Consider the following 15,561-nt stretch of genomic DNA (forward strand, 5'->3'; position numbering starts at 1 on the left):
CCTCAATGTCCTCCTGATCGTGAGGGGCCCAAAACTGACCCCACGACTGGAGGTGCCATCTCACCAGAGCCGAGCACAGGGGGACGACCACTTGCCATCCTCCCTAGTGCATCCAAAAAGCAAGAGCTTAGCCCAAAAACCAGCCCCCCATCTCCAGCGCCACGCCGAGGGGGGGTCCGTGCCTTCACCCCAGCCCTGGCTGGCTTCTCCATGCCTCAGTTTCCCTGGCCCCAGCGACCCAGGGGCGCGCGACTCACATGAGGACGGGCTTGATGGCGTTCTTGATGTTGCCGTAGGCCGCCCGGCCCAGCAGCTCCCGCAGGCACCTCTCCGCCAGCTCCGTGGGACTCTCCTTCTCCTTCTCGGCGGCTTGCAGCGGGGAGGGGGAGCGGCTGCGAAAGCAGAGGAGGGTGATGAGAGCAGCACTGAGCCTGTGCAGCCGTGGGGAGGCGAGGCGGGGGGGGGGAAGAGCAGCAGAGCCCCAGCCAGGGAGGGCTGGAGCAAAACGGTGGTGGCATCTGCTTGCAGCAGGGCTGCTGCTCCTCAGGCGGCCGCCTGGCAGCAGCCAAGCCTCACCCGGCCAGGCAGGAGGGACGGGCTCCATCCCAGCGGGACCCAGGGACACAGCGGCTGCTGGGCTGGAGCCGGAGCAGAGAGCAGCAGGGAAGGAGGGATTGCCGAGGAGGGGGACGTGTCCCCGCGGCCCTGCCTGCAGTGCCAGGCTGTGCCAGCCCCCAGGTGCCTGGGATGGGGAGGACAGTCCTGGGGCTCGGGGCTGGAGGAGGCGAGATGCCGTAAGTGAGGATGCAGGACATCATGTCCTTCCAGGGGGGACACGGCTTAGCGGCGGGGGAGAGAAAAGCAGTCAGGGCCTGGCACAAGTCACCTTAAACAGGCACATCACGTAGCAGCACAGATTTGTACTGGTTGGAAAAGACCTCTAAGATCATCCAGTCCAGCCATTAACCCAGCACTGCCAAGGCCACCACTAAACCATGTCCCTAAGCACCTCATCTACAGGGCTTTGAAATCCCTCCAGGGATGGGGACTCCACCCCTGCCCTGGGCAGCCTGGGCCAGGGCCTGACAGCCCTTTCCAGGAAGAAATTGTTCCCAATATCAAATCTAAACCTCCCCTGGCACAACCTGAGGCCATTTGCTCTTGTCTTATCATTTGTTCCTTGGGAGAAGAGACCGACTCCCCCTTCTCCAACCTCCTTTCAGGCAGCTGCAGAGAGTGAGAAGGTCTCCCCTCAGCCTCCTTTTCTCCAGGCTGAACACCCCCAATTCCCTCAGCTGCTCCTCACTCCCAGAGGAAATTCCATCCCCTTTTTCCATGCTCTGGCTGTTTGGCACCACATAAACACCACAAATGCTTTTCCCCCCTTGATGCTTCAGTTTATGAGAATAAAAGGAAAAGTCATTTGGCCAGAAGCCAGCTTCCCAGGGCTGACCCATCGCTCTTCCTTCAAAAGGAAAGTCCCTGAAGGAATCCATGCCTGCAGATAGCAATAACCTTCCTGTCACCTGCAGCATCCTTCAGCCAGGTACTTGCAGAGTTTCCACTCCTATTTTTCACAAGCCTCAGCCTGCAACACCTCTGGCCTGGAACACTTTGCCAAAAGCAGCCCCAGGGCTCTGAAGCTGCTGGTGGAACCAGTGGGACACGGCAGCGGCAAGGACTCACCTTTCGGCTTCTTCCACATGCTGTAAGTTGAAAAGCAGTGAGGGAACAATCTTGTCCATGTGCTGTGGGTCCCAGATGTTGGCTTGGAGTTCGTCATTCACTGTCTTCCTCACCACTCCTTGCAGGCCTTTAATGCCAGACATTCGGATCCTAGGGAACAAATTGACACCAAAATGCTACGTATGTATACAGCACACATTATTTTACATCTTAGAACCATGGAATCCCAGACTGGTTTGGCTTGCAAGGGACCTCAAAGATCTTCTAGTCCCCCCTGCCATGGGCAGGGAGATCTCCCACTAGATCAGGTTGCTCCAAGCTCCATCCAACCTGGTCTTCAACACATCCAGAGATGGGGCAGATGGGGCAGCCACAGCTGCGCTGGGCAACCTAGGCCAGTGTCTCACCACCCTCACAGCAAAGACATTGATTTCTGGAGAGGTTTCATGCAGGTGATGCTCCAGTTCCCTGCTGTAGGCCTGATCTACCCCAGGGCAATCCTTCTGTCTCACATTCCCAAGAGATGTGGATTCCCACAGCCTGGCAGACACAACTAGGAAAGGACTTGAACCAGCTAAAATCCTCCCCATGGCACACACTACCCAAGGTGGAGGGATGGCACTGGCCAGCCTGACCTCTCCCAGGATTTGGTTTTGGAGCTGAGAGGTCTCTGGTCCCCAGCTGCAGCATTCATAGTGGAATTTCCCCATTTCCCCCACTTCCCCCATTCCCAGCAGCTGCAGAGCTGAGCTGTGCCCACAGGGATGCTGGATGCTAAGGATACCTCAGTGCTTTTTGACAACTTGATCCTTTCCAGGTCCAAAAATCCTGCCCCTGCTCTAATCAATAAAGTAATCAATATAAACTTCCCTATGTAGCAGGATTTCTGGGGCTGAAATCAGCCCCAAAGCACCCACTGCAAATGCCCCAGAAAGACAGCAAGTGCTTATCTGCAGAAAAAAAATATGCATTAAATAACCTGCTCTGAGGTTTCCCCAACACATTTTGCAGATTTAATCAAGGCAATAATCCAGTCAAGACACAATTCTTGCGGGAGAAGTGCTGAGCAGGACCAAAGCCCCAGGAAAGCAGTGAGCTCTTCTTTAATTACAGGAGCTGCAGAATTTCTCTCTTCCAGGCTTCAACACAATTTAACCAGCGTCAGTGGTGCCCCAAATGTCACTCAGAAATAATGAGACTTTTGCATTATTTCCTTATTAAAGAGAAAGAAAACCTTGTGAGCCTGCAGAGGTGAGTTTGGTCATCAAAGATGAGTGGTGAATCTCAGAGGCTGGTCCCTCTGCAAGGCAACTGGTCCCTGGGACAGCAGCTCTGGGAACAGCATCAAGATGATGTGTTGAAATGCTCCCTGACATCTGAGATTCCACTCTGGTGAGACCCCCCTGCAGTGCTGGGTCCAGTGCTGGGGTCCCCAACACAAGAAAGATATGGAGCTGTTGAAGTAAGTCCAGAGGAGGCCAGAAAGGTGATCCTGAAGCAGCTCTGTTCTAGAGACAGAGCTGAGAGAAGAGAAGGCTCTGGGGAGATCTTAGAACACCTTCCAGGACCTGAAGGGGCTACAGGAAAGCTGGGGAGGGACTTTTCACAAGGGCAGGGTGTGATGGGATGAGGGGGAATGGTTTCAAGCTGCAAGAGGGGAGACTGAGATGAGATCTGAGGAAGAAAATCTTTGCTGTGAGGGTGGTGAGACACTGGCCCAGGTTGCCCAGAGCAGCTGTGGCTGCCCCATCCCGGGCAGTGTTGAAGGCCAGGTTGGATGGGGCTTGGAGCAACCTGGTCTAGTGGGAGGTGTCCCTGCCCATGGCAGGGGTATTGGAACTAGATGATCTTTAAGGTCCCTTCCAACCCAAACCAGTCTGGGATTCTGTGGTCTGAGTTCTCCTCAAAACTTGTCTCTGGCAGCAGTGGGCTCCTTCCCAGAGCTTTCTGGCAAGAGCCACAGGTGCCATCAGTGTCTCCCAGGGACATTTCAAGCATCAGGTCTTTTTAAATACACCACTGACAGGCCTGGCCTTGGCGGCCGTAAACAACATTAATCTGTCTGCTTTAGTCTTAATTAAACCCCCGGGATACATTTCCCATCACAGTAAAGTGAGTGGGTTCTCCGTGCTGTCTAGAGAGATGTAATCACCTTTAAACATGGAAAATAACGGACCACGGGGCTGAGAGACAGTTTTGGAGTGAGCATTGATTCTGCTAAGAGTTGGGAATCTCTTATCATCATCCTTCCTTTTTGGGGCCAGGATCAACCTCCCACCCTGAGACCTGGCCACGACCCTGATGCCAAGGTGAGAAATGCTTGAAGATGCACCAAGGCAGCCCTGTGATGGGCAGATTGCAGGTGTTACCTTGTCACATTTTGGCCAAAAAAAACCAAAGCAAGAAGCCTGAGGGTACATTTGTCCCTTGTCCTGCCATCAGCCATGGTCAGGGCAAGCAGAGCTACCCTGGTCTCCAGACAGCAAATGTAAACCAACCCACATGCACACAATATACCACACGGAAACAAAGGTTGGATATGGGCTGCAGTAATTTTCTAGGCTCCTGTTTCATCCTATATTCTCCTATGACAACAGGCTGAGAGAGCTGAGGTTGTTCAGCCTGGAGAAGAGAAGGCTCCAGGGAGACCTTAGAGCACCTTCCAGTGCCTGAAGGGGCTACAGGAAGGCTGGGTAAGGGCTTCTGACAAGGGCAGGGAGTGATGGGATGAGGGGGAACCATTTCAAGCATCAGGAGGGGAGATTGAGACGAGATCTGAGGAAGATCTCAGGGATCCCTCCCAGGGTGTGTTCACAGATCCAGCAGGGCCAGGAACACCCTGCTGGGGCACTCACTTTGTCCGGATGTCGGGGTCGTCGTGGCTGGAGTGGCACATCTCGCTGAAGCGCGAGACGAAGAAGTCGTAGCTGCGGTGATAAGATGGGGTGTCCTCCTCAATGTTGGCAAACTTCACAAACTGGAGAGAAGAAAGAGGGGATCAGCTCAGAGGGCAGGCCGACAGAAATATTCACCACAGAACAGCTTGGGTTGGAAGGAACCTTAAAGATCATCTAGTTCAAACCCCTGCCATGGGCAGGGACACCTCCCACTAGACCAGGTTGCTCCAAGCCCCAACCAACCTGACCTTCAACACTGCCAGGGATGGGGCAGCCAAAGCTCCTCTGGACAACCTGGGCCAGTGTCTCACCACCCCCACACCAAAGAATTTCTTCCTCAGATCTCAATCTCCCCTCTTGCACCTCATTCCCCCTCATCCCATCACTCCCTGCCCTTGTCAAAAGTCCCTCCCCAGCTTTATTGTAGCCCCTTCAGGTCCTGGAAGGTGCTTTCATGTCTCCCCAGAGCCTTCTCTTCTCCAGGCTGAACAACCCATCTCTCTCAGCCTGTCTCCAGAGGAGAGGTATTAAAGTCCTCAGGCCAACTCCAATAGCTCACCCTAATCCCACTGCCCAGTGACAAAAAGGAGCACCAGAGCACACAGAAATGACCCAGTGAGGGCTGAGCCAGCAGGAAAGGAGACATCAAACCTTGAGGGGAAGTGACTTAATTTTCACTAACGACACCAAATCCCAGCTGAAAAGCTGCTCTGCAGCTTCACACCAGAATTCCACTGAGAAAACAGAAATATTCAAAGACAACAATGTTTCTGCTGTGGTTTGAAGGGGTGTGGGGCTTGGGAGCTTGGGGTTCCCGTGCTTGGAGCTGAAAAGGCTCCAGCTGAAACATGGTTGGGATGAGGAGGGGAAATGCAAGGAGCTTGGCTGCCTGGGAGAAGGAAAATAATGGCTGTGAAGGGATAACGCTGCCACCTACAAATAAATCAGACATAAATACATCAGAAGAGGAACATCAAGGCGGGGGAAGAGCTGTTTAAATGAAAGATCAATGTCGGTTTGAGAGAAAAGAAAATGGGAATGACATCAAGCTGGAAATTAGGCAGTTCCTCCCCAAAGAAGAGAGGTTGCCCAGCAGCCTCCTAACGAGGATGAAAAACCAAAGTGGATTTAAGCCACAGCTCCATATGATCACCCTGGGAACTATAGGATGGTGTTAGAGCAATGGCAGGATGCTGGGTTTTTGCTGGTGGCTGGGACTGGCCCCTGCACAGCACGACACCCGGGCAGGGTGCGAGGAGGGAGACCTGCCTGGGGTGAGATTTCATGCAGTGAGAGTGAGTCACTCGAGCAGGTTTCTATAAACAACCTCCTCCCTCCCTTGCCATCAGCTCCCTTATTGTGGAGATTGCTTGAGACAGCACCATCTAATTAAGCACGAGCCTGAGGCACATTCCTCATTTGCAGATATAGGAAGAAGTGTCTCATTTCCATTACATGCTTTTTCATAAAAGTTTGCTGCGCTGTTTGCCCTCTGAATGCCATCATGCTTGAGAAGGCAAAAATAAAAAAAGCATCATGAAAGCAGCTATTCCTGATCTGGATTCCTCATTAAAACACCCACCGATTCCTGACCGCAGTGCTAAGGAAACATGTAAGACTCGTCCAGGATCATCTCTCCTGGAGAAGGCTCTGGGGAAACCTTAAGAGCACCTTCCAGGACCTGAAGGGGCTACAGGAAAGCTGGGGAGGGACTTTTCACAAGGGCAGGGTGTGATGGGATGAGGGGGAATGGTTTCAAGCTGCAAGAGGGGAGACTGAGATGAGATCTGAGGAAGAAAATCTTTGCTGTGAGGGTGGTGAGACACTGGCCCAGGTTGCCCAGAGCAGCTGTGGCTGCCCCATCCCTGGCAGTGTTGAAGGCCAGGTTGGATGGGGCTTGGAGCAACCTGGTCTAGTGGGAGGTGTATGGAAACTGCTATTACAGGGAACTACTAGAGAGAGTCCAGTGAAGGGCAACAAAGATGACTGGGGGATTGGAGCACCTCCCTTATGAGAAAAGGCTGAGAGAGCTGGGACCCCTCAGCCTGGAGAAGAGAAGGCTGAGGGGAGACCTTATTAATGCCTGTAAGTATCTACAGGGTGGGTGCAAGGAGGATGGAGCCAGACTCTTTTCACTATTTCCCAGTGACAGGACGAGGGGCAATGGGAACAAGCTGGAAAATGGGAAGTTCCATTTAAATACGAGAAAAACTTATTTAGGGTGAGGGTGACAGAGCACTGGGACAGGCTGCCCAGAGAAGTTGTGGAGTCCCCTTCTCTGGAGATATTCAAGACCTGTCTGGATGCAGTCCTGAGTAATGTGCTCTAGGGGATCCTGCTTTAGAGGGGGAGTTGGACTAGACGGACTAGTTGATCTCTGGAGGTCCCTTCCAACTCTGACAATTCTGTCATTCTGTGTCCCTGCCCATTGCAGGGTGTTGGGAATAGATGGTCTTCAAGGTCCGCTCCAACCCAAATCTGTCTGTGATTCTGAGTCTGGGTGTCAGGTGCACCCAGAGCTCCCAGTAAAAACCAGCAGCAAGGCCACCCATGAGTGGCTGCTGGCTGCCAGACAGGCTCAGCAGTTTGGATTCCAGAGGGACGTCACTTTTGTTCATTCGTGCTTCAAATTTCCTCTCATTTTATGTCTGTGTCTGACACATCCCCAGCCCAGCTAAGCCATCTCTTGCATGCAGCAGCTCTGCTTCAGCCAGCCTCTTTCTGAGCATAAAGAGTTCCCAAAATCCATGGGGATCACCTCATAAATTGATCTATTGTCCTAAACTGCTGAAAGCCCCCATGCCTGTGGAGTTGTTTAGGAAAAGCTGAATTCAAAGAGTGAAGGGATGGCATCAAGGATCAGAGCCCAAACAGCACAGACAGTGCAGGGGGTCTCAGAAACCTCACACAAGGCAGGACACAAAAGGAGACACCATGAATCCTCCTCTGCAGCCTCTCCCTGTCCTTCCCAACAAGTTTTCCTGCCCTGGCACTGTGTAGGGACACGGGGGTGACAGGCAGGGTGAAAAGCCAAAGTCATGGTCAGCAGGGTGCTGCCACCTGCCCCTGCACCCCCACTCACCGAGTTGGTACCCAGGATCTGCAGGTTGGGTTTCTCTGACTCCAGCAGCTTTGCCACCATCTTCAGGAAGCTCTCCACGAAGAGGTTGATGCTCTGGCAGTGGCAGGCCATGAGGAGCTGGTCCAGGGCCTCCATGGCAATGCACACATACCTGGGGGCAAGCAGAGGCCATGGTCACTCCCCAACAGCAGCATGAACCTCCTCCTCCCTTCTCCCAAACCACGAACAAAATACCAACCTTCTGCCTTGGCCAACCCAAGGAGAAAAATTCTACAGCCAAAATATCCTTTGGATAGAAAAATATCCCAATAAAAAGAAAATAAATGTAAATAAAATAAATTAAATAATAAAAATGAAATTACAAAGATGGTGTTGGCTGCTCCCAGCATCTCTCCCACTAGCAAAGACCCAGCTGCTCCAGGCCCAAGGCTGCCAGCAACACCTTGCACCTCCCCCCACGCTGCTCCTGGGCTTCCCTTGCCCTTGAACTGGTCTTTTTCTGCTGGAAGGAGAGCTGGGCTTTGCACAGGGTGGGCTCAGTGTCAAACACAGCTTTTCTCACAGTCCCAGCTGGGAGGAGAGACAGGATGAGAATGCAGAATTAGACTTGATGTGCTCCAGGGAAGCTTAAACACACAATAACAATACACGGCAACGCTGCAAAGCAGGTTCCCATCACCCCGGAATTCCTGGCAGGAGCAGGGTTTCCTCCAGCAGTGCACAGATAGGATGGGGCATTGCCCACACCAGGATTAATTACCTCAGTTCCCATTCCCACTGCAGCTACTCAGTCTTGGCTCAGGGTGGTGAATAGGGGAGGGGAGCCCAGAACATGGCTCAAATACAGGGACACATCCATGACAGGTCCTTGGGACATGCAGGGAGCACAGCACATCCGTTCACTGTCCCACCTGACCAGACTGAGCTCACCCACAGACCACCTGTGAGCAGCTGGTTTCATAGAAACATGGAATGCCATTGCTTGGAAGGGACCTTAAAGATCATCTAGTACCAACCCCCTGCCATGGGCAGGGACACCTCAACTAGACCAGCTTGCTCCAAGCTCCATCCAACCTGACCTTCAACACTGCCAGGGATGGGGCAGCCACAGCTGCTCTGGGCAACCTGGGCCAGTGTCTCACCACCCTCACAGCAAAGAATTTCTTCCTCAGATCTCATCTCAATCTCCCCTCTTGCAGCTTGAAAACATTCCCCCTCATCCCATCACTCCCTGCCCTTGTCAAAAGTCCCTCCCCAGCTTTCCTGTAACCCCTTCAGGTACTGGAAGGTGCTCTACAGTCTTCCTGGAGCCTTCTCTTCTCCAGGCTGAACAACCCCAATTCTCTCAGCCTCTAACCCAGATGGTGGGTTTCAGTGCTGCAAACTCAAACAAGAGCACTTTCCACTTTTAGCAATAAAGGTAACAAAAAGATGACACACAACAGCCCTGGAATCAAAGCTACCTTCATCTTACAGGCAGGAGTATCACCCACGTGCTCAGCAGCTCTATCAAAGCCTGGCTCTGGTGTCTTCAGCCAACACCAGCCGACAAACACAAGGTTGATCCAAACCTATTTTAGGCATTTCAAAGTTAAGACTTTGAAAATTAGCTGCTGCTCCAACCCAATTACCTGCCTATCAGCACAGGCGGTGGATGAAGATATTCCCCCACTCCACCCCCTGAGGCTTGTCATTAGATGGATTAAAAAAAACAACAAATCTTTGAAAGCTTTTCTTTTCCCAGCATAGCAAGCAGAGCCTGTTAACAGCCGCTCAAAGCACAAGAACACCAGGCAGTGCTTTGAATGTCCTGTCACTCCTGATGACGGGTACTGCAGATGAGGCTTTTGAAGGTTTTCCAACTTCAACACTTCTTCGGCAGATCGCCGGCTCCTCTCTCCTCCTGGATATAAACCAGTCTGAAGTTCACAGCATGAAGCTGAGCCATGTTTGTCTGCTGTGGCTTTGTTCAGGAGACAAGACAAAATCCAGCTGGGATTTCAAAGGGAAGGAGTCCTCTCATGCTCCCCCAGAATATCAGGGCAATCAGCTTTTCATAGAATCCCAGACTGGTTTGGATTGGAAGGGACCTTAAAGACCATCTAGTCCCAACCCCCTGCCATGGGCAGGGACACCTCCCACTAGACCAGGTTGCTCCAAGCCCCATCCAACCTGGCCTTCAACACTGCCAGGGATGGGGCAGCCACAGCTGCTCTGGGCAACCTGGGCCAGTGTCTCACCACCCTCACAGCCAAGAATTTCTTCCTCAGATCTCATCTCAATCTCCCCTCTTGCAGCTTGAAACTGTTCCCCCTCATCCCATCACTCCCTACCCTTGTGAAAAGCCTATCCCCAGCTTTCCCGCAGCCTCTCCAGGTACTGGAACCTGATGATGGCCCAGAGGGATGATGGCAGTCCTGCTGCTGGGAACAAACACCATACACACACCAACTCCTCAAGCACAGCCAGTACAGTGCCAGGGCAACACCACATGGCTTTCAGCCTGAGTGGTCCCTTGCAACTTTGCAAGGAGTTTCCACATCCCTGCAGGCTTCCACATCTCACTTTTAGAGGCACAACACACTTGCATCTCTCTGAAGAGTCTTGTAACTTCAGGACACCTTGAAGCACAGAGAAGCTGTGTACCCCTCCCATACTCCCCCTTGCCTGAGATCCCTCTACTACTTAGTGGCCCGTTGTTATCAGGTTGTCCAGGGAAGTTGTGGCTGTGCCATTTGTGGAAGTGTTCGAGGCCAGGTTGGATGGGGCTTGGAGCAACCTGGTCTAGTGGGAGGTGTCCCTGCCCATGGCAGGGGGTTGGAACTAGATGATCTTTAAGGTCCCTTCCCACCCAAACCATTCCATGATTCTCTGACCATTATGTTAATCCCTGGGGTGGCTGAAGCAGCCTCCCCCCCTTACCCATAGCGGTGCCGGCTCACATCCCGGATGAGCCGCTCGGACAGGTAGGCACCGATGCGATCCAGCTTCTCTGGGGCAGACAGGGCATAAAAAGTCAGCTTCTCCATGTTGGTCTTCACCAGCCCATCCTGTAAGAGAGCAGCACAGGGTGTCATGGACTCACACCCAGACCCAGCAAACACCAGACATGTTTCCATGTCAAACCTTTGGCAGAGATGCCAGAGCTCTGGAGTGTGCCAGTCCCATTCCAAAGCTTCCCTGTGCCTTGTACACCAGGGCAGGCAAATGAGGTTTGCAATTAGCCTCATCGAGGGTTCTCTGATGAGGGCTGACCCCAGTGGAAGCCTCCACTGAGCACCCCACTCTGAATACAACGAGAACCATTTGCCAGCCCTTTGCAATGCCCCAGCACCAAGGGGGATGGGGCAGACAGGAAAAATCCAGCTCAGCTTTTATGGGGTCAAAGCATCACCCACATCCCAGGAGCTTTTTCTGGGCAGGTGACACAGCTTCAGCACGTGAAGCAGCAGCTTGTTTACCTCTGGGTCCTCAGGGAAGATGTTGTCGACAAGTCTCTTGTAGCGAGGACGCAGGGCACCGCAGCAGCCACAAACACCTGAAAGGGAGAAGACAAAGCCCATCAGCAGGGACAAAAATCCTCAGCTCCTGGGCAAACTCCTGCATAAAGGTGCCTTTGGTGGAAAATCTATCTTTGGATTCAGTAGGAAAGCCTGGGAAGAGGACAGGGCACCAAGCTGACAACATCCCAGGGTTTTGCAGCCAAAAAAAACAAGGGCAGAAAAGCACAGCTGAGAGGCAGAGAATTGGCTGGTGACCAGCAGCATTTGATGTAGGACTGCAGGGTTATCTGCTTTTCTCACCCAAGAGCAGCCCCCAGAGACCAAGAAGTCCAAAGTTCCCCTAAATCTGTGTCTCTCTGTCTTGCAGGATCCTTTTCTGCAGGTCCTCAGACCAGGAGCTCTTTGCTCCAGTCACTCGCCCAAGGACACACAACTCACACCCTGCCCCACGCTCCCCACAGGCAGGGATCAAGGGAGCACAAGCTGCTGGAAAAGGCAAGAAAGCAAAGGATGAGAGAGGATCTCATGAAGGTATTGAAAGGAAAATGCATTTCCTCATTTGTAGTTCCAAAGCTGAGCTGCTGGGAAACACCAAAACATCTTCAATTGCTTCCCTACCCTCGGGCTGCTGGACCGCAGTCCCTCTCCCCTGAAGGGGACATCAAGTGTTTTGCAGGACACCGACACAACCACACCCAGCCCCTCTTTTTGAGGGGCCTCAGACGTGACAGCAGCTGGTCCCTGATGCACAAGCCCTACGAAGCCTCTCTGAGAACCAGACTCCTTCATAGCAGCACCTCTGCAGGCCAGTGAATGGCTGAGCATCGGCCTCATTGCAAGGCAGAGCAAAGCAAGTCACCAAACATCCCAAATGTGGCTGCAATCCCCTGCTATCAAAGAGCTGCCAAGGAGGAATCAGACAATCACAGAATCATTTTGGTTGGAAAAGACCTCTCAGGATCATGAAGTCCTACCATTAACCCAGCACTGCCAAGGCCACCACTAAACCATGTCCCTCAGCACCACAGCTACACGGCTTTGAAATCCCTCCAGGGATGGGGACTCCACCCCTGCCCTGGGCAGCCTGGGCCAGGGCCTGACAACCCATGAAGAAATTGTTCCAAATATCGAACGTAAACCTCTCCTGGCACAACCTGAGGCTAGTAAGGGCTCAGGAAGGGATGGTTTGCAACTTGGATATTTCTCCCTGTGCCATATCCTGTTTCTCAGGGCTGCAGCACATGGCCAGGGATCCCCCTGTACTCAACTCAGGGACAGCTGGTGGCCCAGGAGGGCTCTCGGGCATCCATTGTGCTTCCACAAGCACCAAACATCCATGGGCACCTCCACCCTGCTACACAGAATCATAGAATCATTAAGGTTGGGAAAGACCTCTAAGGTCATCAAGTCGAACTGTCAACCCAATACCACCATGCCCACTAAACCACATCCTGAAGTGCCACATCCACACATTTTTTTTAACACCTCCAGGGATAGTGACTTCACCACTGCCCTGGGCAGCCTGTTTCAGTGCTTGACAACCCCCTGCATAAAGCCACACTAGCACTGCTCTGCCTCCCAGACAACGAGGAATTTCTGCCAAGTTTGTTTTAAAAGAAGGGGAGAAAAAAAAAAGATTGTTAGACTCTCTACCCTCCCCCCCAAAGAGCTTTGCACACCCGGATCCCCCTTGTTCCAGCACAATGCATTTTTTCCCAGGGACCCAGCGTTGCTGGGATGCTGCACCCCCTTTGTGAGCTCGGGGAAGCGTAAGTAATTCAGGGCTGGGTTGTTTTTTTTTTTGGCAACCGCCAGCTGAGCAGAAGCTGGAGGGGGAGGACACACACAAGAAGCTGGAGCAGCAGGACACATACAAAGGCCGTGTCGGTGGGAGCCGGCGACTGCTCCCGCTGGAACGCGTGAGCTCACGCCCGCTCGCGCCAGCTCCTGGCGCTGGCACCACATCGCTCCTGCCACGTTCCCACTCACTTCCCAAGCTTCTCACCTCCCCAGGGAGGCTGCCACCAGCGTTGGGGTCCGCTTTGGGACCCAGCACCCCCAGATACAGCGGCAAAGAGCTCCTTCCTCCTCTCCTGCCCTCCCTGCACACCCCACCGCGCCGCCCTGCTCACCAAGATTCTCTTTCTGTCTCACTCCCTCTCACCCCCCTCTTCCCTTCTCCACGGCCTTCAATCGATTTTGCTCTTTTTTTTTTTTTTTTTTTCCAAAAGTACTTTTAATCTGACCTCTTAGTAAACTCTTTGTCATTCACACAAATGAGTGGCTGATGATCTCTGGAATCCTCTTAATAAATTTCCCTCTTCCAGGGCTGCTGAGGCAGCTCTCCCTGCAAAACAACTGGAGATCTTCCATGTAAGGTCCCCTCTGGCTCCCGCAGCCTCCTCAGTAATCATCTCACCTCCAGAAATGTGACTTCAGAGTATTTTGAGAATTAAGGAACATTCTTAGTCCTGGAAGAGGAGCTCTAAGAGTTCCAGCTGTGGTCCCAACCCACCAGCCTCATCCTTGATGAATGAAGCTGAAGAGGAGACAAGGTACAGATCCCATCAATTATAACTGCACCAATTAAATCTAACTCCTCCCCCCTCACCTACCACGACCTCTTCTTCCAGAAACAGGAGATTTTTAAGGCCTCACCTACAGGAAGCATCAGTGTGAGAGAGAAGACCCAAAGCACCTGGCAGGAGAGGGGATTCAGGTGAGCTATCAGCCCCACATTTTTGGGGGGACAAACAGCATCCACCCAGGGAAAGCAGAAACATTGCTCAACCCCAAAGCCACATCAGGTGGGCAGGATCCCACTGTGGCCCAGCAGAAGGACAGGGCTTCCTACAAGTGCCTCTAGATGAGACTCTCTGGTCTTCAGTAAGAGGACTCAGCTCCTTGCAGCAGGGCACTGAAAGGGTCTCACTCTTCTGGCATGAAACCAAGAGAAATTTTCCTGCCCCTTCTCTTGGTTTTGCCCAGCCTGGGCATATACAAGTACAGACAAGGACCCCCTAAATGCCTAAAAAAGCAGAGTAAAAATGACATAAACCTTATTTTTTCCCTTTCTGTATTCCACCTACCAAGGGCTCTCCAGAGAGGAACAAACACAAGTCTGGTCCTGATGCCAGGGCTGAAATCAGCCCCAGGCTTGGTCAATATGGGATCCCCCCAGACCCTCACAGCACTGAACCCCAGTGCTGGGGCTGGTGACAACCCCCCCAGCCAGGCTACCTGAGAAAGGGTGTCAGACAAGACATTTCTTCTTCCAGACACCCATTTGCTTTAGCACCCACTGTGCTGACCCCAAGCACCTCGTAGCTTTTCAACCAGCTCTGGTTCCAAGCAAGGCACTGACCAGCAGCATCCCCCATGCAAGGAGAAAACCCCAAAGTTACAGATCTCCAGCCCAGGTTGGCACAATTGTGGAATAATAGAATCACAGAATCACAGACTGGTTTGGTTGGGAAGAGACCTTAAAGACCATGTAGATCCAACCCCCGTGCATTGGCAGGCACTCCTCCCACAAGATGAAGTTGCTCAGTGCCCCATCCAACCTGGCCTTAAGCATTTACAGAGATGGGGCATCCCCAGGTTAGGATTGCTCAGCCTGGAAAAGAGAAGGCTCTGGGGAAACCCTAGAGCACCTTCCAGGACGTGAAGGGGCTACAGGAAAGCTGGAGAGGGGAGTGACTTTTCACAAGGGCATGGGGTGACAGCATGAGGGGAACCGTTTTCAAGCTGCAAGAGGGGAGATTGAGATGAGATCTGAGGAAGAAATTCTTTGCTGTGAGGGTGGGGAGACCCTGGCCCAGGTTGCCCAGAGCGGCTGCGGCTGCCCCATCCCTGGCAGTGTTGAAGGCCAGGTTGGATGGGGCTTGGAGCAAGCTGGTCTAGTGAGAGGAGTCCCTGCCCGTGGCAGGAGGGTGGAACTCGATGATTTTTAAGAACCCTTCCCACCCAAATCAGTCGTCGATTCTATGATCCACAAATTCCCTGGAGAAACTGGGCCAGTGTCTCACCACCCTCACAGTAAAGCATTTCTTCCTCGTGTCTGACCTAAATCTTCCCTCTTCCACTTTAAAGCCATTCCCCCTTGTCCTCTTGCTAGGGCAATACAAGGCATTTAAAATACAAGGTATTTAAAATACAAGCTATTTAAAAAAAAAAAAAATAGGAAAATGACACTGCCAGCCACCAGTAGCCACACCAGCTCCCCCCTCCCAGCAGATCCAACCCGGCATCATGGAGAAAAAAAAAAAAAAAAGAAAAACAAGCAGAGCAGGGAGAAGGTACCTGCTCCAGCCAGGTGCAGCACCTCCCAGGAGCCAGCAGGACCGGCAGCAGGAAGCCGCAGAGCCCAGGGGGTCACAGCCATGGCGTGGGG

At 52.7% G+C, this 15,561-nt stretch overlaps 1 protein-coding gene across 4 annotated transcripts in view; it reads right to left on the bottom strand.

Annotated features, from left to right (window-relative positions):
* The window catches only part of EFR3B (EFR3 homolog B), a 43,185-nt gene that overhangs the window by 17,649 nt on the left and 9,975 nt on the right, over positions 1–15,561 (bottom strand). For 2 of the 4 annotated variants that reach the window (XM_051615141.1, XM_051615140.1), the window contains exons 1-7: positions 15,471–15,526; positions 11,127–11,203; positions 10,588–10,715; positions 7,666–7,816; positions 4,542–4,663; positions 1,687–1,836; positions 258–392 (exon numbers count right to left, since the gene is read on the bottom strand). In XM_051615141.1, coding sequence (XP_051471101.1) covers positions 258–392; positions 1,687–1,836; positions 4,542–4,663; positions 7,666–7,816; positions 10,588–10,694 — 665 coding nt within the window. In that variant the 5' untranslated portion in view covers positions 10,695–10,715; positions 11,127–11,203; positions 15,471–15,526. Of the gene's footprint in view, positions 1–257; positions 393–1,686; positions 1,837–4,541; positions 4,664–7,665; positions 7,817–10,587; positions 10,716–11,126; positions 11,204–15,470; positions 15,527–15,561 lie in introns of those variants that run through there. The other 2 variants (XM_051615143.1, XM_051615144.1) reach the window with 1 other exon arrangement.

Source organism: Apus apus, chromosome 3 (genome assembly GCF_020740795.1).
Source record: "Apus apus isolate bApuApu2 chromosome 3, bApuApu2.pri.cur, whole genome shotgun sequence".
NCBI classification, from domain to species: domain Eukaryota; kingdom Metazoa; phylum Chordata; class Aves; order Apodiformes; family Apodidae; genus Apus; species Apus apus.